The 21391-nt window shown below is 39.4% G+C and overlaps 3 protein-coding genes across 9 annotated transcripts; 2 read left to right on the top strand and 1 right to left on the bottom strand.

Annotated features, from left to right (window-relative positions):
- The first annotated feature begins 385 nt into the window (after positions 1-385).
- Positions 386-5808, top strand: Angel (protein angel). Of its 3 annotated transcripts, none has more exons than XM_076816835.1 (7): positions 386-635; positions 719-967; positions 2161-2539; positions 2599-2777; positions 3493-3866; positions 4254-4500; positions 4627-5808. In XM_076816835.1, the coding sequence occupies exons 2-7, from the start codon at positions 884-886 to the stop codon at positions 5020-5022; spliced, it is 1659 nt and encodes a 552-aa protein (XP_076672950.1). In that variant the 5' UTR covers positions 386-635; positions 719-883; the 3' UTR covers positions 5023-5808. The 3 variants fall into 3 exon arrangements, with proteins under 3 accessions (XP_076672950.1, XP_076672949.1, XP_076672951.1); XM_076816836.1 differs by adding an exon at positions 1306-1450 and having other exon boundaries at positions 389-967; XM_076816834.1 differs by having other exon boundaries at positions 386-967.
- A 1212-nt stretch (positions 5809-7020) lies between these two features.
- Crag (DENN domain-containing protein Crag) lies at positions 7021-14212 on the bottom strand. 2 transcript variants are annotated; one of them, XM_076816795.1, is made up of 20 exons: positions 13612-14212; positions 13373-13522; positions 12953-13286; positions 12290-12874; positions 11597-12177; positions 11289-11529; positions 10954-11224; positions 10709-10800; positions 10395-10645; positions 10147-10317; positions 9937-10065; positions 9619-9868; positions 9393-9540; positions 9114-9314; positions 8774-8998; positions 8398-8642; positions 8064-8322; positions 7591-7992; positions 7346-7518; positions 7021-7227 (listed from the first exon to the last, which is right to left on the bottom strand). In XM_076816795.1, exons 3-20 carry the CDS (start codon positions 13278-13280, stop codon positions 7091-7093), a joined length of 4689 nt encoding a protein of 1562 aa, XP_076672910.1. In that variant the 5' UTR covers positions 13281-13286; positions 13373-13522; positions 13612-14212; the 3' UTR covers positions 7021-7090. The 2 variants fall into 2 exon arrangements, with proteins under 2 accessions (XP_076672910.1, XP_076672911.1); XM_076816796.1 differs by lacking the exon at positions 8774-8998.
- Positions 14213-14860: 648 nt separating this feature from the next.
- Positions 14861-17753, top strand: Ppt1 (Palmitoyl-protein thioesterase 1). 4 transcript variants are annotated; one of them, XM_076816853.1, is made up of 8 exons: positions 14861-14997; positions 15694-15812; positions 15962-16071; positions 16621-16748; positions 16863-17021; positions 17105-17222; positions 17300-17458; positions 17550-17752. In XM_076816853.1, the coding sequence occupies exons 2-8, from the start codon at positions 15701-15703 to the stop codon at positions 17673-17675; spliced, it is 912 nt and encodes a 303-aa protein (XP_076672968.1). In that variant the 5' UTR covers positions 14861-14997; positions 15694-15700; the 3' UTR covers positions 17676-17752. The 4 variants fall into 4 exon arrangements, with proteins under 4 accessions (XP_076672968.1, XP_076672967.1, XP_076672965.1 ...); XM_076816852.1 differs by lacking the exon at positions 14861-14997 and adding an exon at positions 15019-15324; XM_076816850.1 differs by lacking the exon at positions 14861-14997 and adding an exon at positions 15352-15567 and having other exon boundaries at positions 17550-17753.
- The last annotated feature ends 3638 nt before the right edge of the window (positions 17754-21391 follow it).

Consider the following 21391-nt stretch of genomic DNA (forward strand, 5'->3'; position numbering starts at 1 on the left):
CCTTATAATCCCCTGTGACATATTATCGGTTTAGTCCAAGTCGCCTGAACGAATTAACGAAAGTTTACGAAGTAACACGCGTCCGCTGAAAAAGAGTTCCTTTAAGTCGGTGACCCCGCCATGACCTTGTAAATATATTTAGGTGTACCCGTTGTGCTGTTGCTAGTGTATGTTTTACAGAGACACCCTATATAATAATGGCTGTTGACATACACGTCATTGAAACGTTTTGAAATACTCTATTAATATCGTCATTAACATATATTTGAATAAAGCCCATAAGCAATTTATACTTCGGACCGTCGAATACACGCGGAAACAATAAATAATAGTTCTGGATTTGCCTGCAGTTCAGCCCATGCGTTTCAAATCCCTCTTCCATTGAATCCATTGCCTAATCAGCGGAGAAAGTGTATAGCTCCTCGCGAATTTCGACTGTCGCTGGGAAATATTGATAAAAAAAATAAACAAATGAATTGGATGGAAGAGGAATGAAAGTTCCTTTGCCATAAGGACGCGATGAACTGCGATGGACCGTACGTGCGTGTGTTTGGTTAAACATATCTAACGAATGGGCTCGTTATACGATGAAATTTCTCGCTAAAATAATCCCATATTTCAAATGAATATTTCAAGTACGTTATTCGCAAGATCGCTCCCCTGTTTGTTAAGGGGCGCCGTGAAAATATAAACGTTCTATCCGAGCAAATGATTGTAGCCTTTACAAACGGATCATTGTATCAGTCGCCTATTGTGCACCGTGACGACGTTATCCGAACCTGTCTACAGGGATGGTCCTACCTTTACTGACAACGGGTGACATAACCTAACCTATGCACCTGCTTGCAATCATGCATTAATATCCCCACTACTTTGTAAATAAATGAATACAGCAAGCAGGTTGCCACGGAAAATTCACACTACGAGTCTTGACATCTCTTTCAAACTCTACCGTCGTGGACTTAAGGTAATGATTAGTTGTATGATTCTTTTTTTTTCCCCCTATTTTATTTACCGTGGGTAATTTCATATTGCGCAACAAGACCGATGCTCCCTTTCGTTGAAACGCTGTTGTAAATCTGCGAAATTTCATTGTAAATATCGTGGATAAGAGTTCGAAGCCTGTGGCTTCACGTTTCTCGTTTTAATTCGAACAGCCATGCACTTTTGATTCTTTTATGGGGCGCATGATTTTGTAAATCTGCGATCTATATATACACCTATGTTTACACGTGTATACACGCAGTTCTTATCTTTCTATCGTGGCAATTCCGTCTTTGTCATGATTTCTTGACATTTTACCAGGCCTCTTTCCATATTACACAATGCAAGCAAGACTTTGAATTGCAATAGAAATGACACTGGGACTGTACAGATAGAATATGAAGTTCAATACTAGCGCGAAACTGTTCTGGTAAACAACTGAGCTATAAAATCGAATGTTGCAAAGGTAATGGAGTTATGTAGGTGCAAAGTTTCAATATTTTCGCTGTGATATTTTAAATGAGAATTACAACAGTTTCGATGGAAGGGTGGAGAATTTCTTTCTCATAGTTACTGATGTATTTCTGTGTTTAAGCATTAGTATAAAATTGAGAATAAGGGTGGTTTTACATTAATATTTATCGTTGATTCCGAGTGTCTTTGAAGTCAAAGAATTTCGAAAAATGACCGCTTTAAGTAACGCGCTTTAAACTAAAACAATTTTCACTTTCTTTTACGCGACATGTTATGTAACCAAAGAATTGTACAATTCTGCAAATTATTAATAATTTAAATAACAAAGGACAACGGTACGTCATGGCTATTATATGCCGGGTCTTTCAGAAAGTCTATGCCAATTTAAGATACGTATTACTGAGGACAGTATTTTGTAGGAATATAAAAGTTCTGCGCAATAAACCGAGATAAAAAGTCGGACAGACTTGGAAAAAGATTTATGATCTGTGCAAAGGCGGCTGTGGTTTTTACAGCTGCAAATGAGAAATGTATTCCAGTGTGTTTTGGTCGAAGTCTGCATAGATTTTCTGGATAACTTTATGTAAATGTGTATGAAAGTAATTCGTATGAGAACATAGCAAGAGAATAATTAAGTCGTGTTAGAATGTTTAAGTAGGGGTCTCGAAGCTCGTGGCTTATTTATAATTTTGCTTTTTACAGTGTTGTTATTATGGTACTATTCCATCTCCAACTGCTTATATGTCAAGATTAGCAGCGAAGCAAGTGTTTTTGAGGAATTTTTATAAAAGTGCGTCGACATCACAAACATTAACATCGTCCTCTAATAATTTGATGGAATTCATGGCAAATTCTGCTGCGCAGCAGAAATATAATCAAGCAATGGAGTCCTTCGTGAAAACCTATTACCCGTCCAACAACAGTTGCGATATTTCATTAACATTTCCACCAGAAAGTTTACAGTGCGAAAGTAACTCCGAGACAAATCCATGTGCTGAAACGCCGATCTGTTCGAGCGATAAGTCTGTGGTGGATAAACAGAGATATAAAGCAATGAGGCAGTGGAAGCGTGTCAAGAAAGGTAAAATCATCGTCGTCGTGCTTGGAAAGCAGTTCGTACTCATTATACAATTTTTCCAGAGAAGCTAGCCTCTAATTCTGAAGAATCTTTTATTCTGAGACTAGTGTCCTTCAACATTTTGGCGCAATACCTACTGGAGACTTATCCATTTCTATACAAGGAACATGACAAATGGGCGCTATATTGGAACATTAGGAGGCAGCTTCTCTTGCAAGAAATTATAGAAGCACAAGCTAATGTTAGTTTCCTGAATGAATAATCCGTTTCGCTTATTCTCAGAATATTTAGAACGATGTTACGAGGAAATATTAATTTGCTTAAGGGGTAATGCCACTGTAGAGTCCGGAAAGGCAGCCTGATTTTGAGAATTTTTTATGCGAGCATAGGGAATAGAATACAAAATCTGTTTGGAGGCCTTTGTTGTACATACCTTGAAGTATGATCATAATTTTTTAAAAAAATTTTAAATATAAAATGACGGTGCCACAGCTCAACAAATGAAGCTTCTTCTGAAAAACAGGGTTCCGAGGGCCGAAAAGATTTCTCCTTCAATTTTTGACCCGGAACAAAGAACCAAACATTTTTGAGTTTTATAAAAGATTATCTCGGGAAGTACACGAGGAAATGAAAAAATACTGTTTTTTGTAAGAATGCTGCGTGATTGAACAAAAAGCGACGTGAAAAATTGTTGAAACGTTTTGTTTAAAATTTTTTTAAAAAATTGTGATCATACTTCAAGGTATGTACAATAAAGGCCTTCAAACAGATTTTGTATTCCATTCACTATTCTCGCATAAATAAATCTAAAAATCAGGCTGCTCTATCGGGCTCTACAGTGGCATTATCCCTTATCTCGTGAGAATTTGCGATTTCAACGTTTTGCTCCCTGCTCGGAGTAATTGCGTTACACGAATAATAGCTGGAATTAGTTAATAAGTTTCTGCGATTCGTAGGTAATATGTCTCCAAGAAATGCAAGAAGACCATTTGCTAGACTTTGTGGTTCCGTTCAGAGAGTTGGGTTATAGTTACTTATATAAGAAAAGAACAAACGATAAGAAGGATGGTTTGCTCTTTCTGTACCGTTCCGATCAGTTTATTCTTAAGGATTATGTAAAAGTGGAACTTTATCAATCAGGTATAGAACTCCTGAGTAGAGACAATGTTGGAATCATTGTAAAGCTAGCAATTAAAGAGAGCCCCGAAATAGAGTTAGTGATCGCTACGACACATTTACTGTACAATCCTAAACGGAATGACGTGAGACTGGGGCAAACGCAACTTCTCCTAGCAGAAATTGAAAGAGTTGCTTTTGTGGAGAACACACTGTAAGTACTCCATTCTTCTAATGCAGGCCTGCCCTTTAGGGTGCAAGTACCACCTCAAGTTCTGGGACCCGGGACAAGAGCCGAGGGCTGCAATGTTACCTTGTTAACCGTTGCGTGGGTTTTGGGAGTACTGTAAGAGTGTGTGTGCCTACGCGCATGAGGCCCAGCTATATCGACTCGTGGTACGAGCCAGTATGGACGCACGCAGAGTCTTGCAGTTCTTCCGCGGCCCATGCTGTGGTTAGCAACGTAACAGTTCCGCGCTCGGCAGTTGCCCGGGTCCTATAACTTGAGGAGGTATTTGCACCCTAAAGGGTAGGCCTGTTCTAATGAAACCTTGTACAATTTCGAACATTGTCTAATCTTTTACGTGTAAATATTAAATAGATCGGGCCCAAAATATTTACCTATCATACTGTCCGGAGACTTCAATTTAGAACCGTATTCTGGAGTTTACAAATTCATTACGGAAGGAATGTTCAAGTACCAAGGAAAGGGAAGGAACCTTGAACCTACGGAATATCGATCTCTGTCAAATTCCCTAATTCCACCTCGTCTTTGTATCACGGACAATTGTCAACATTTTAATGTACTGAAGAAAAGGTTGCGCGGTGAAGGGATCGACACTGTAATGGTAATAGAATTTTCTTGACTTTAGTAAAAGATTACACGTATGTGGAAAAGTTTTGAATTTGTACTTCCTCGGCGAAAGTGATTTTCCACAGTTTCATTTTAATGGAATTTTGGACATGGTTTACAGCTAGAGAGTAGCGAGAATCTCAGCTTCAAAGAAATTTCGTCGGACAATGCTTCGCCAGTAGAGTGCGAAGTAAATACAGACACGACGGACCTTCAGAAAATAGAAGTTACCCGCGGATGTCGCGCACTGTTCTCGTCTGGCACTCTCACGCATCCGTTCCATTTCTACAGTGTATATAAACACCAAAATCACCAGGGCAAAGCAGAAGCTACCACTAATCAGGGAGAATGGATTACGGTTGACTACATTTTCTATAGCGACCTGGAGCCTGTTGAAAGCTACAGATTACCAACGGCCCAAGAGTGCACCGGTTTGCCCACGATACCAAATTTCGCGGTGGGCAGTGATCATTTCTGTTTAGGAGCTACTTTTAACATACGAAAATCAAAGCTCTAGGAAAACAGTTAGCGTAACGGTGTATGATACGACAAAAGTTCTTTACGTGTCTCATGCAGAAAAGAAAATTCTTTGTATTAAATCTATGAATGTAGGAGATAATGTACATACAAAGTAATCATATTATTTTGTTTTAAAGTGAAAAGAAATTATTTTTTGCTACTTTTTCTCTGACAAATATATGCACCACAAAAGTAAAGTATATCGTTTCTATACAGATTAAAATTTCCATTTAAAACCGAGAAAGAGAAGGATTTAATGCAAAGTTGTTATTACGTACTATTCATTTAATAATAATTTATTAGGTCTGACTTGGGTTTATTTTGTTCTAATAATTCGAAAAGAGAAATTGCGTTTTACTTATAGAAAAATTGTCAAAGTTTTACCTGAGCAGATCATCTACTTTGCTTCTCCATCGGCTTTTGGAACAATAAATACCCAAGTACCTGATTGGCGTAGTTTTATTAAAACGATACAATTTGAAGTCTCTCAAATTGAAATTATATATCCTCTTTGTTTTGTTAAGTGAGAATAAACTACCCGTGAATAGCGAAACTGGTGTGCTTCATTAGTAGTAGCCAATTCCGTGCGTCACCGACCAGTCCAGAAGATAAAAGAACTCATTTATGTAAAATACCATGACAGGCTTTTATTTATGTCTTGTATTCATAATATAATAATGAACGAATATACAGTAGTACTTCTTTACAGAGTTCATAGTGAAAAGTGCATAGCATTGTCACGTTAAATTATTTATGCATTTTTTGTTACTATGATTTCCCAAAACACCAATCTACTGTACAATCCATCTTCGCGAAGAAATGGTTTTATGTACAAATATCAGGTACGCAATATGTTGTATTAAGTTCTCCGAGAGCGATATTTTGCAAATCATGCGTTAAACTCATGTACAATTAAAACTGGACGTGTCAAATTTTTCTTATAATACCCCACAATTATTGATTATATTCAAATCATGATGCAGCGAATATTCGTACTTCCAAGATATTTAATAATCATTTTTAACGATTCATACACGTTCTCTATTAACATAAACGGAAACGTATGAAAATAGTTGAAAATTTTGTAAACATCGAAGCTTCCGTATTATGTACATGAGAATCTTACGATCTGCTGTGTCCATTTTTAATTGCAAATAATGCAAGAATTTTGTAAGCAGGAAACTTTCGTGTTCTTTAATGCAATTGATCTTACAAAACATGTAAATCTACTTAGCAAGTCAAAGTCAACGCCACGAGCATATACAGCACTTTTCATTGTGAACGTGTAAGTTAGTAATTGAATTATTGGTCGTGCATTATTCAACTGTCCCGCCAGAGTATAAGAAAAATTAATATTGCCCTTTGCGATATTATACGGACGTGAAAATGTTTTGCTCTAACCCCCCCCCCCCCCTCTCTTCGTTTAAAAACACAATCGTGGTCATTTAATCAGTACGTTCGCCGATCGAAACGTCGTTAGAAATATACCAATTACAGAGTTCGTGCATTGGAAAGAATCGCACCGGTTTTTCCGGTCGCGCCGCTCGAATAGCGCGCAAATTCCTATGAAAGCAATTGAATTTTATAAGTTTTACGATCAGGTCAGTTTCTTTGGTACTGAACGATCCTCGATATCACGCTCATAGATGTAACTATGAATATTCACATTGCAATAACAAATTAAGTATATGCGCAACCTACTTTCTAAATAAAAAAAATTATTTATAGTAATTGCATATTTTAAATATGAAAAGAAGTATATTGTTCCATAATTAAACTTACGACATCTACTTGTCTTCGCGGAGAATTTCACGGGGGAACAAAAAAAATTGCCGAGGTCCTTGTCGACAGCGTTAAATTGCCAATCGCCGTTCAAACGGAATAATCGCACACGTTTGTCTAAAAAAACAGAATCGATTCACTACTGATTTCCAAAAGATACGCAATCGGCTTCCGCGTCCGAAAATCAGACTTGCTCGAACATATAAATCTATGATGCCTCTTGTGAATGTTCTATTCATTTTCTTCACAATATATTACACCTTACAATACCTTTTGCTTTATTTTTACACGCTTAGTTGCTTAAAATAATGTCTGCAGAACAGTGACATCATTGAGGGCGGAGCGTCAATTTTACACAACAGCTTCTCTTCTCTTTCCGTTAATCTTTCTAATGATAAATTATACTCTCTGTCGAAAACACCTGAAACATCAATCAGCTAACTAGAGATTTTAAAGAATTACGAAGGACCAAGCACAGCGATATCAGGCGTGACTTTAGAATAACGGATAGCACCTTTGTTTAACAGCGTGCAACGTACCTTGATCGATATTCCCTCTACCCAAAGCAGTAAATGCCAGAAACAAGATATCTCGATATATAGAAAATAGAGGTTGGTCAAGTGCTTGGATTCTGCTTCTTTCTAAGGCCACTCTTTTTATAGGTTCCGTCAAATTATTACAACGAACATTTGTAAGCACTGACTGCATCAACCTGAAAGTCATTCGGCTTCCTTTTATTATACATCGGTCTTTTATCATGTAAAGTAATGTCATGCCCATTTACGTCTTATCATCTGCGACACTGAGCTTCCACTGGAGGTACATAGGCAAACGGTCCATATGAAGTCTTTCGTTGTCCCACATGGTTTTCACACCTACCGCACCATAGCTTATTTGTTCCTTTAACTTGTCGTTGTTCAGCCAGAGATCGGGGAGATGGCTGGTTAAGTTAATCCTTTCAAAGTACCATATAAGATTCCAATACACTATCGGATGTTCCTCGATAAATCTGTGCTTGGTAAGGCATGTGTCGCCTTCTTGGCTCAAAACACTTTCCAGCTCCTTCCTTAGAACCAGAGGATTCAAATATGGCACTGTGATTGGTTCTAACAACTCTCTTGGTTTATCCAAAAGTTCAACTAGCGCGCCCATTAGGGGATCACTCTTCCGTTCGTTTTCTTCGCATCTTTGTGAACATAAAAGAACGTGAATACTGTGGACACCACTTACATTAAAATCATATATATTTCGCATTACCTGTAATCTAATATTGTTATAGTAAGCAGAGGTACAGTCGCTTTATCGCAATATTGGCAGACTGTATTTAAATTTGAGTCCTCTGGTTGCCAACCAGCCATTATTTCTTCGTCATAAAGTATGGAGGCGCAATGATGACACCTACTAGCACTAGCGAGTACGAGTTCAATGGCAATGCGTTCGTCCAGTTCTCTGGACCCCTTGGGATACAAAGATTCCGCCAAATCATATAACGTATAAGGATCCAAGTTCCCGTCTCCTGTGCCAAGGAAATAACGTCATAGATAATTAGCATTTCATTCGTTGTTAAATTGAGGCTTCCCATATTACGAACCGGTCATTCTAAGGGCTTCGTTTCGATCTTGCAGAGATCCGTCAGTCATGGAGTCCAGCGATTCGTGCGATCCTCCGTGTACCAATCTATGATCGCGTTCCTTAAGTTTCACGGGTGTACTAGTCGCGGAAATAGCTTCCTTAATCTCGTCAAATTTTTTTACCACCGTTGTGGCGGCTGACTTTAAGCTGTTCAAGCCGCCGAGTATTATTTCGTTGGACTTCTTCCCCGTCAAACTAGTGGGGCTGAAAGAGACATTTAGATTCAACACAACGTAGAGAAGTATACGGTAAGCATCGGGAATGCCACTTAAGTGATGAAAAGTAATAAAGAAACTTTGCACATTCGTGTTTGTTAATGCAGAATTTTGCCTTACGCAAAGCTTAGCTTCAAACTAGAGCCCAGACTAGACAGACTCGAGGTAACGCTGTCTTTCTGGGGCCAAAGACTGCTCAGCTCTAGCCGCTCTCTCTCTTTGTCTTGCTCGCCCTGCTGCGCCACAGAATGCGGCATCGTTTCGCTTCTTTGCAAATGACCGCCTATCGCTACACCGCTTTCATCTATGGTTTGATGAAATGTCGCGCTACGGGGCAAGATATTGCTGGAAAAAGTTATAGGACGGCCGTGAAGAGAATTGCGACGCTGCTGTGTTACGAATTCTAGCATGCTACTAGGAAGCGACAATCTGAACGAATATTAATCGGAGAAAAATATACTTTCTGAACAGAAGCGGTCCTCCCGGCCTCTCCTCGACATTATTAAACACTGTTAAAGTACACGTCGAGCAGTTTGAATCATTCTCCTCGGAAGGCGACACGATTGGTGTTTCGTCGTTGATCAGAGCACCCAGAGGATCGTTTTCTGTAACTGGCGTGCGTATGGGACTTTTCAACGGCGACTCCAAGTTTTGAGTCAGTCTGAAAGTGTAAAAGCGTAGAACGATATTTGTACCACGTTTCTGATCGTGGCTGGAATAGTACAAGCGACAGTATTACCTCTGATTCAAAGCTAAATTATCTATTTCCTCTGAATGCATTGCGAGCAGCGCTATTGTGTCCTTCACAATACTATTTTGTCGGGGAAGTTTTTTTATCTCAAAAGGTCCATATTCTGGCAAATCTGACGTGGAGCTTGCTTTAGTAGCTACGAACAAAGAGGTAAATAAAATAGTAGATCGATCTTGGAAAGAGAAGCAGTGGGACAGACTAAACTGATATTTACAATCGCTGTGTGCTGCTTCTGTGTCTTGAGAATGAGAGCTGTCAAGACTGGATCTAGAAAATGCATGTTCCATACTCGCAGTTTTGCCGTCAACAGTTGAGAAATCAGCAGTCGAACTTAATCTTCTCCTAGCGCTTCTTTTACCAGCTCTTTTAAACAGCGCTGCCCCGACTATGGCGTTTCTTAACTTATTCCACATTAGTTGACTGGAGTTGGTCATGTCGGACGGCCAGGTCGCTTCCAGTACAGCCTGGAGATTACACGGAAACGTCATTTTACCTTGAATAAAATCGGAGATAAAAGCGAAGAGAGACGAACCTTGTTATAAAATCCATAAGTAAGAGCATTTGGCTGAACGCCACTGCGTTTCATGTGAAATAATAACTTTACAGCTAAAACAGGCTGCCCATATACACCGCACAGCTGCATCATAGCTCTGTAACAAACCTAAAATCGACACCTTCTACAGGAAGAAGTTAAAGAAATAACGAGGGTAGCAAGTTATTAGAGCAGAAGAGAAAGTCTTACTTCTTCGATAGGATCTAGATGAAGCTTAGGCATTTTAACTAGTAGATCGTATGCCTGATGTAAAATCGCGGCTGGTTGGCTTGACACTTGCAGCATAGCCGGCAAATGCAAGAACCAAAGACTGTAGCAGGTTCCGAGTAGGCATCTACCCCATCTGTCTGGCATCGCTGCCTGAAAAAAAAACGATGTACTAATAGCAAGAATTTATCGCGAGCTATAAAATCAACGGTTAATTAGAGTACTCGTACTTGTTTACGGGCCATCCTTTGCGCCACCTTGATCTCGTGCTTGGTCCTGCGTGCCATAGGACTCCCTGGTACTATTCCAAAGGCACTTAAATTCGGGTTTCTTATGCTGAAATTCTTCTGTGGTCTTATCAGGTCGGGGTTTAATTTAAATGTGCGATATATTATCGGTGACTGGTTCGCTCCAGCTTCAGGCGGGGGTATAAATACTGTTCGTTCGCTGTGCTGAGATTCGTCCAATTCCAAAAGTGGTACTACATCGTGGATATAGTGATTGAGAAACACGTTACTATACCAGAGAGTATTTCTACCCTTACCATTTTCATCTTCAATGCGCTCGGTGCATTCGTCAAAAAATGCTAAACCTGCCATGTCCATATCAGATACAAAACTTCTTTCTTCTATAAACCTGAAAATACAAACTGCAGTGGTACACTGTAGAAACTGCGAGCACAGATAAATGGAGTTTTATGTAAGCATTTCAAATTCGAAGCTTCAGGTTAGAGAATGCTTCGGTCGCGAATGAATCTGCATGTTTATTTCAAATCTAAGAATGCCATACCTTATGAACATTTGTGTCTTTACTAACATACTATAAAATTTCGCATGGGTCTTATCTCGACTTCTAAGGAACGCTTGTATATTGAACAGGCTGGTTGGATCTGTCGAACCAACTGTCGGGGCTTTCGTAATTGGTAATAAGTAGCCACGATATCCTTTCAATATAGTGGCGGTAAATCTCAAAAAAGCATCCTGTATTTCCAGCTCCAAAGCTTGCTCTTTTCGTTTCTGTTGGAACTCTTTATCGACACTGAACTCTTCATCGTCCATATCTAGAAATAAAATAGCTGTTAGAGCATGTTAGCAGAAGAAAGTTAGCAACTACGTTGAACTCACCTTTCATAGATGAATAACTCTTTCCTAAAGAGATCAGCTTCGAGTAGAGATGCTCCAACCAATTTCTAAGCTGTCTGGCTGCTTTTTTAGGCAACAGTTTCACACTCAAATACTTCTTATCGTCGCAAATCGCAATATTATTTGTGTCCAGATTTACGCAATTAACGTCGCCGGGAGGGTCGTATAAATCGAAAAATCTGGAATCCACGCCTATTAGAAATGGCAACGGAGCATGTAGGACCTAAAATTATAAAGTGCATTTTGCATTATACACAACAAGCTTGTATCACAATAAAAAGATATATTACCTCGGCTAAACCCAGGGGGCACAAAGGTATGTACGGGCATTGCCATTTAAACGGAAATAATATCATAGCGATAGCTTCGCTTACTGATGTAAGTACATCAGGACGTAGTGAATGTACAAGTATTTTCTGTTCAGTTAAGATTAACAACAGTATAAGTAAACAATTGTCGGGCCCTAAATTGGTAAGTAACTGTCGAAAACTGGCACCAGACCTAGGTAGCGCTAAATCTTCCGGCTGAGTTAAGATCAACCTGTCCTTAGTACTTAATTGCACGAGGATTCTTGGTCTCTGTGGACTCGGAAACGGTATATCGTACAAAAAATATGCTATATACTTTTCGATAGGAACGTTCTGCGGCGTGTTATTAGCCATGCTATGTAGAAAAACTAAAAACTTTTCGAACGTGTCGAAAAATGGCCAGTGAGATAAGATGCATATGGATTTGCTGATGTTCAAAGACTGAGTGGCAGGATCTATGTACTGAAATTTCTCTAACTGCGATTGAGTAAGCCTCTTAAGTATTCCAGACTGTTTAAACGTGTTCAGCTTTAACTGCAGATCATTGGTTTCCTCATGTTCAACTGGAAAAAAAAAAGAGGAAAGTGTAGAACAAATATTCCACAAGCTACAGGAAATTGGAGCACGAAAGAAGTTCTTCTTGTAATCTTAAGGGAATTATGCATTTTTCCATACCAGAATTCTTCATCTTCTCCGCGAGTATGTCAGCAGGTTGTTCGTTTGTTACTTCTAATTCAAGTTCTTCGTAAAACGTTATTGCAGAGCCGTATATCTTTTGGGCTGCGTCAGCAACCGTCAAAACAAACGTCGAAAACACTGGTTTAGGTTTGCACGCCACTTTAGGCCAACATTCTATTGTCGCTCCCATGGGTAAACAGAACATTGCAACTGAATTCGGGAAGACAAAACTACTGTAATCGCCCATTGGGTATTTGTATAGTATAGCAGGCTTAAACGATATTAAATTTGCACGATTCATGGACTTCTTGTAACATAAAAACACATCGCTGCCCAACATGCCTTTGTTCAAATTCTTATTGATAACACAAAACGCATGCGGAGCAGTTTCTCCTTTGTTTGCCAAGATGATGCATATGTCTGTCACGACTAAAGAATTGCACGGCATTTTAGGACTCGCGCGTCTGTACGTGACATATATTCTCGACGTCGAATTGTTCACATTCGCTACGTGTCCGTTAGGAGTCTCCAATACCATTTCTGCGTCTTGCATTATACGTTCTTTGCCATCGTATATCACACCTGAAATTTATGCTACTTAGTAAACACGCTCCATTAAAAACAGCGTCTACGCGCAGGATCTCCTGAATCTGAACTCACCTATGTCAACTAAAGGAGGTTTGTCTCGTCCCCTTCGGTAACATAAATAACATTCATTTGTTCTTAAGCTTCCATGGTTTAAATCGGCCGGCAAGCCAGAAACTGTTTGTTCCAACCACGTATATCCTTCCGGGCACTGCTCGCCCAACGCCGGAAATATAATGGCAAGATCAGTGATCGGAGGTTTCATGTGTATGTCTTTAACGTGTGTTCCTTCTTGATGCCAATCTTCCAACTTCTCTTGAGCTTCATTTTCATTTGTAGCGTCATTGTCCTGACCTGGTAAACCAGCAATGACAAAGTAATCCGCTACCCTCCTTTCGTCCATGGCTATCTAAGAGCAAAAGTATACAACTATTTATAAAAAAAAAAGAACTCGGACAACGCTATAAATTTCACAGAACAAGTAGATGTACCAACTTTAAACAACAAAGGGGTTCTTCACATGGCATTGAAATAATCCCTCTCAAGTATCTCACATCTATTTTACAATTATGCTTTTGTTACTTTCTGTTAGTAATAGCTTCATCCAAATAATAATCTTTAAACCAACTATTTCGCAAAAACATCCTACAAACCCATAAAATCAATTATTGCCTACCTATCCATACTTGTATACTGGTACAAGACAGTAGAACCGATGGAAACTATTTGATTACCTCTTACTAAAGAGAGCTGATTTCAATGCGAATTCTCTCAATAGGATCTTTGTTTCGAACTTTTCAAGGTTATCATTTGGTAGAAGCACCAAACTCGAGTTTCGAGGAGGACGATGTGTTCACATATATTTACACTGTTCACAATTATTCTCCTAAAAACGTGCTTTTCGGGCACGCACGATTAGACACATGCTCGTTTAAATTGTTCGTAAGCCTTCCCGTAAACGCAGGAAGTTATGAAATAAATAGTTGTCTTTTTAGAAAATTGACACAACGCTCCAGGCCGCGCGACAAATTGCAAGAAATTACCGTTGCACCGATACCAATTGCGATCGTTCGCGCCGATATTTCCTGTGCCTTAATAACGACATCAGAACGTTTTCCACAATTCGTTTTGAAAGTTGAACGTTTCTAGGTTATGTGCCATACCAACTATCTTATGCGCGTTTACTCTAATCACGAGTGACGTTATTGAAATGTCACGCGAATTTTCAATCGCGAACCAATGTTTTCCCAACGCTATGCACCCCCTTTTCGCACGCGTACGGCCGAAGATTCCGCCAAAAATTCAAGGAAAACGGCACACTATTTCAAATCAGAAACTCACGCAAGTGGGGTCCCTTAAAAAATGCAAAACACGTCTCAATTTTTTGGTACCATAAGTAAATAGAGTCTATTATTATTTTTACTTTCGAACGGTATATATGCAACCCCCTTTTTATATTTATATTAACTCCCGAAAAGTGCTACCGCACGGTATACATTAGTAACTGTCATAAATATATATACATGTTAAACCGAAGAGTTTCTAGTCGATGAATATTAACAAATCTTCCAGATCAATGAGATTCACATAGGCCATATACAATCGTGCGTCTTTCAGCTTTGTCGAAAACTCTTAATTGCGTACAATTTCTTGCTCATCATGTCCCTAAAACGACGAAAGTAATGTAACCGTCTCGTGGTATAATTATTACGAACGTACGAATCGAAAAAAAATTTTTTTTTAGATAAATTAGAATAGGTATAGTTCACGATGGTAGTATCGTGTCTTATTACGAAGCATAGTCACTTTAAAGATCAACTTAAGCTGAACAAAAGAAGTATTTTTTTTTTTAAAATTAAGCATCTCCAAATCTTTTGCGGCGTATATCAAATTTGTATGGTAGTACTAGTTTCACACTGTGGAACATATGTTGCTACAAAAATGTTGTAAACTATCACGGAAAACCTTGTAAAGTATAGAGAGCAACAATTTATGATGTTGGGTACCGTGGAGATGAATATTTATTTCGTTTTATAGTAGATTCATGCCGTTTGTTTGCTTCTGTGAAGTTACCGAGAAGATAGTACACCAGGGCAATTTTAAATATAATACCAATAACGGTAACAGTGGTAGTAACATAAGAGTACCTTAGAATAGCAAAAACGGCAGATTATTAATAGTTTATGTAGGAGATTATATATTTTATGCATCGGTGTACGATGCTTATGAATTGGTACATATGTGTACGCAATTGTAGGTTAACATGTTCACAATCCCCTGACCCATATAGGGGTCAGGGCGGTTTTCACTCACACATCTTCCGATTCCTGTATTTCCCCCTCAGACTACAGTACTGTTATTTTCCTTTTTGAACACAGTTTACTGCGTGTCATCATATGCTATACATATATGACTGTCTATGATGACATATAAGGAATTCTATTAATGTAATTAATCATTATATAACGAAGTCTATGATCATATATATGATGATGAATATTTAAAAAGCAAGGCAGTATGTCTGCTGTTGGAAGAAATTTATCACCCCGTTGAACGCGCGAGTGGACCAACACTTACAGGCTCCGGCTATGAGCATGTTAACTAAAAATAATGTTTAAGAAATAAATTCCTTAGACACTCAGACATAGCGAATGGAAATATATAATTATGAATGCACGAAGATATAGGGTGTATACACTGTATAGCATCTTCTATTACAAACTGCTTCAAGAACGTCTTTTTATATTGAAAGACAATGTATATTGGAGCATGTTATCGACTCAGCGATAGTTAATTCATTGCTTTTCTTTTCGTAGGGATTGCATGATGATTATGTTGAAGAAATATACCTTATTGCTACCCTTCCTCTTATGCATCTGTAAACTTGGTATCGTCGAAAGCCATGCTACTCCAATTGTTCTATGGCATGGGATGGGTAATGTTCTTTATTTCTATTAAGCAGCATATGAATTGTTTTTTAATATATCTTGCAGAGTGTTACAATAACTCTTATAGTATATTATGAAACAAAATTTTATGCTCCTTTCGTTATTATCGTGGATAAAATAGAACATAATATTTCAGGAGATAGCTGCTGCTTTGCATTTAGCTTAGGAGCAATAAAAAAGCTATTGGAGGCGACCTTACCAAGCGTCTATGTGCATTCCATTCGCTTGGGAAGCGATACGATAGAGGTAATCGTTTCAATATTCTTCTCCTACGAACTCTGCGATTAAATCATTGCAGTGCATTAAGTCTGTAGTGCCAGAATTGCACAGCATTTGATACAGCAATTAAATTTCTTATCTAGATAAGATGGTTCAGAGAAAGATTGAAGTAATTGATCTGAATTCTATTTATCAGGGACTTTCATAGGACGTGAAGCTTTGCTAATAAATATTTAACATATGCAATACTAGGTTTGCAATGTGATATTCCATACTAACTACTTTCACAGTAACAGAGAAAGCTTTTCCTGCACTGGAAGTGTAGCACACACGAATTCTTCTGCCCAATAGTGGGCAAAGTGGAGATTCGCGCGCCCACCGGTCCACCTTGATCGCCTGCCCTAATTGCATGCACCTCTCGCTCGCATATTCACCTGTTTCACGCATGTATCCGGTTGTTCACTTCGGTAACAGTTTCGTACGCACGGCGGCTGATAATCCCCCGAAAATTGCCTCTCGCACGCGCACACGAAATTCTTCAACGAGGATTGATTACAATAACATGATAATTTTTAGGACGTTGAACACAGTTACTTGGGTAACATCAATGAACAGATATCAGAAGTTTGTCAGCTACTATCAAAGGACGTACGCCTTAAAGATGGTTATAACGCTGTAGGGTTCTCACAGGGTGCTCAGTTTATGTACATATTGTTCTTAAGATTACTGATAAAATTATTTAACTATGATTTGCAACGTGCCACGAAATTCAGCTTCAGTAGAAAGGATTTTTAAAAAAATATATATACGCATTGCAGGAGGGCAGTGATTCAAAGATGCCCTAATCCCCCGGTTTTGAATTTTATTTCTCTGGGTGGCCAGCACCAAGGTGTTTTTGGATTCCCGAATTGTGGAATTTTAGGGCCCACAGTTTGTACCCATATGATTCACATGATCAAATATGCAGCATACTTAAAGTATGTACCTTTATCCATTATAGTATGTTTCTTTTTTTTTATTCTATGTTATACTATTATAACGTTTCTGTGCTTCGTGATAGATTCATTCAAAAGAAGCTTGTTCAAGCTACATACTGGCACGACCCCTATCAAGAAGATGAATATAAGAAGAGTAGTATATTTATGTCCGATATTAATAACGAACTGCGCATTAATCAGGTACATTGTGTCAATCGTATTACTATTTGTAGCGAAATTTAATTTCGAGGAGTAGAGATATTCAAATTCTTTTCCAGACGTATAAAGACAATCTCCAAAAGCTACGCGCAATGGTATTGGTAAAATTTGCGAATGACACTATAGTTCGGCCAAGAGAAACGGAATGGTTCGGTTTCTATAAATCAGGGCAGGAAAGGGAAGTTCAGAGCCTCGAGGAAAGCGACATATACCGCAAGGTACAAAAATTACTTGAGAGAAAACTAAACCGATATCGCGATACCACTTACCGATCTCGCATAAATCAATTAACGACATGCCACTTTTAAGGATCGCCTGGGACTAAAAGCACTGCACGAAGCAGGGAAAATTCATTTCCTCTCCGTGCCCGGGAACCATTTGCAATTCACGCAGAGTTGGTTCGTCGACAACATAATTGAACCATACTTAATGTAACAAGCCCCTCATAAATTATACATCCCAGCAAGATCTTATACTCAAACTTTCGTTAACGCGTGCACTTGTATTTTGTATATAATAAACTATTAAAACAACGGAACCATTAAAGTTTCATTGAAACAATTTACGATCACGGCTAATGCCAATTTTCATAGACTTCCGACGGTTTTAATTTGCGCGTTGATACGAAAGCGCGAATAATAGGAAATAGTAAATTATAGCGAAATGGAGGTGGCAGCGTAATTAAAAGAAAGAGGCAAGAAAAATTCTGTGAATAACGAGCGTTGGCTAGTGTCAGTCTGGATAGACCTTCGGAAGGGGGCCATATATTTTCATCGAGCGTGCTGCTAGTTCTATCCGAGGGAGCGGAAACAACAGGGTATATTATGGAATACTATCCGCAATAGGTTCCACAATCTCGGTAGCCATTGTTTCGTGGTACCTACAGATGTGCTCCATTGTCGGTCCATCGGTACTCTTGCTCGAAAAGGAGAAAGAGAAGGAAAAAAAGAGAGACGTTTACGAAAGGAACGTATCAATTCTTTGTCGTATCAGTATATCTGTAGGCTTATCTAACGGGTGACGTGCCTCGAAATCAGCTCCCCGTCGTGGATAAAAAAAATGCCGTCAAATCAATAATTCATAACTACAAAGCATTCTACATCTACAAATGCACTTTGGACGCCACATCCAACCAAAGGACAAAATTCGATAAAATTCTAGGGGGTAACTAACAAGATCGAAGGACATCCCAAGGTCCAGAATGTTCCTCTTACTTGATCCAATATCTTTCTAAAACGTACCAAAAGATCGCAATAAAGGATTAAATTTTGTCTTAAAAAATTGAAGAATCCGATGGTAAAATTCATTTCTCTTAATCAAAGCGAAAAGTGCGAAATACAAATATCGCACAAAATATCGATGCCGACCGGAGGAAGAATTTCGAATTTTTATTGGAAGGGTGTGTAAGAAGATTAAGAGCCCCTGGAGTCGACGAGGGCAGAAGTACCAAAGGGTTCCAAAGAGGAACCCCTCCGGTACCCACGAAGGAACATTATCCAGCAGGGCAGTTAAGAAATCTACCCCCGATCGGCCTGTATCATGCGAATAGTTCGAGAAAACCACCCAGTAGATAGTGGGAATACCTCTCAAGGATAGAGTCACGCAATAAGAGGGTGAGTAGTGGCGGTGGCGGTGCTAGTAGTGGTAGTTGGTTTGATGCCAATGAACGAGTAGGTTGGCATAGGTTGGGGTAGGTATTCCGTTTGTATAATGTACCTACTCACTCGTATCGGACTGTCTCTCTGTGATGTGAACGCAGCCTCGGGCTTATTATATATCTCAATCTCTGAATACTACCGACTCTGTCGAAATTATGATTACCCGTCACTCCCGAGTTCCGGCGGGGAAGGAGGGTGGCAGGGAGAGCGAAACCCTTCCCTGTTTCGTTTCCTTGCATTCTTTTTCCTCCCTCCCTTCGCACACCTGCCCGCCCAAAACACATTTCCATTCCCCTTGATCCTGGGTACTACCGACGAGGCTTCATTCTTTCAGAACCGCGTACACACGCACCCACAACGGCGGATGCTGACAATCAATTTGGCGCAAACGCGGATCGAAAAGGCAAAGGAGGTATCGCTGGGAGAGCATCGCGAAGATCCACGTCGACGTCTCCGGATCAATTTGGATTTCATTTTTGCGCGGCGATCGAGAAGGAACGGTTTTTAAGAAGTCTTTCGCTGATGGAGCACGGATCGGGCTAGTGGAGTAGGAAGCTAGAGAGATGGGGGGGCGGAAAAATTCATTTTTGTCAACGGAGAAGGAAGATTGAAAACCTGATAAAAAAATCCATTCTTCGAGGATGACGAATCTCCGCGTCGATAGGCGTTGAGGATGAGAAACAAAAGGCATTGTGTTCGTTTTATCCGCTCGAGCGGTCTACCAAAGAGAAACGAGAAGGTGCTGGTATCGCAGCGGTAGTGAAAATCGAGGAACGATATTCATCGGTGGCTCCGAACGAAGTCTTCCTCGGTTGAAAGTCGACCGATGGAAAATCGTGAAAATGATATGCCGGACAATGGGTATTGTTCGAACCGATCGCCACGTCTGCCCTCCCACCATCCGTTGCTTTTCGTCTCTGGATGCTGGGGATCGGCGGATGCTCGTCGAGAAACTGAGATTCGCGAATCGTTCTTCCAGAAAACGACAGTCCAATAGGAATTTTCCTTATTCTAGCATCCCCCGTTTCTCCCTTCCATCTCTTCGCGTCTCGTTTGCATTAGTTAATTGGCCCTTTGTACAACCGGCTCACCGCGATACTCGACGTGCGGGGCGCTAAAGGGCTTGATCAAGTATCGGGCAATTATCACTAGTAACCATAAGTTTCCTAATTATTCCCAAACCCGCGTGAAACGGCGAAGAATCTATTTCGCATCGCAAATGAGGAAATTGAATGGAATATCGCAGAAGGGAGAGGAGCCATAAGATAATTTAAAATGGTGTCGATCCAATGACGTTCCACTTTGTAAGTGCGGATCAAAAGCATATGATCGCTCTATTTTAATGCAGGGAACAATCAGACAGTTGCCGTCGCCATGGCACGATTCATTCACTTAGGGGTGATTTTCGTCTGACAGTCCCAAAAGTAACTGATATTTAAGATTTTTTTTTGTAAAATCTGTTAGTCATTTTGGAGTAAACTCTTTTGGGATATAAGGAGGCGTCTTTAAACTTTCAGAAAATAATTTTTTTTATGTCGATCCTTTTTATTATTTATTAATTATTGTGGAATCTTGGCCACCTCTTCGACGATGTAACTCCTGTTGGCGGCACGTGTAGCGCCTATCGCAGTCATCTGATTGCACAAGAAATAGAAGTTTCTTAAAGTTAGATAGTTTACGCTGGGATTGGTCCACTTTAAAGAGAAGAAAATGAAAAATTCAAAGAATTGTAGCGTTTGAAAAGAAGTATCATAAATAAAAACTAAAATTAAAATTTCAGGTCCAGTCCCAGCGTAAATTATTTAACTTTAAGAAAATTTTCTTCTGTTTGCAGTCAGATGACTGTGACAGGTGATACGCCTAATGCCAACATCGTCGAAGATTCCACAATAATTAATAAATAATAAGAAGGATCGACATAAAAAAATCTACAAGTTTAAAGTTGCCTCCTTATATTCCAAAAGAGTTTAATGCAATATTAACAATAGTTATTTTTCAAAAAAATTCATAAATTTCGGGGGCTGTTAGCGAGAATCCCCCCTTTTCAGCTACACCCTTCAACTTAATTTTCCTCGTGCTTTCATAAAAAATTATGTCGCTTCGTATACGTCGAAAGCATATTTGTTATCACTTTTATAATTTTATTCTAATTTCGTTATAAAGAAACTGTGCGAAGAGAACTCGACGCGAGAAGTACACGAAACGCGACGGAACGTTAAACGACGAACGCGATCTCGATCACGATTACGAAATACGAAATAACGGTGAACAAAAAACGCCCAACGCGATGATGCACCCTGCAAGTCAACAGAGCATGTGCAGCCTATACGATTAGTTTTCATAAAAGGTGATTTTAATGGAAGCCCAACTGTTCCCCCGAGTTTTCAACAGCCCCTATGTCAATGACTCCCTTTTCAATTGTTTACCCTCCGCCACCGACCCCACCGGCCTCTCTACAATAGATCATAGATTACATGAGAAGATTACCATTCA

Source organism: Andrena cerasifolii, chromosome 7 (genome assembly GCF_050908995.1).
Source record: "Andrena cerasifolii isolate SP2316 chromosome 7, iyAndCera1_principal, whole genome shotgun sequence".
NCBI classification, from domain to species: Eukaryota; Metazoa; Arthropoda; class Insecta; order Hymenoptera; family Andrenidae; genus Andrena; species Andrena cerasifolii.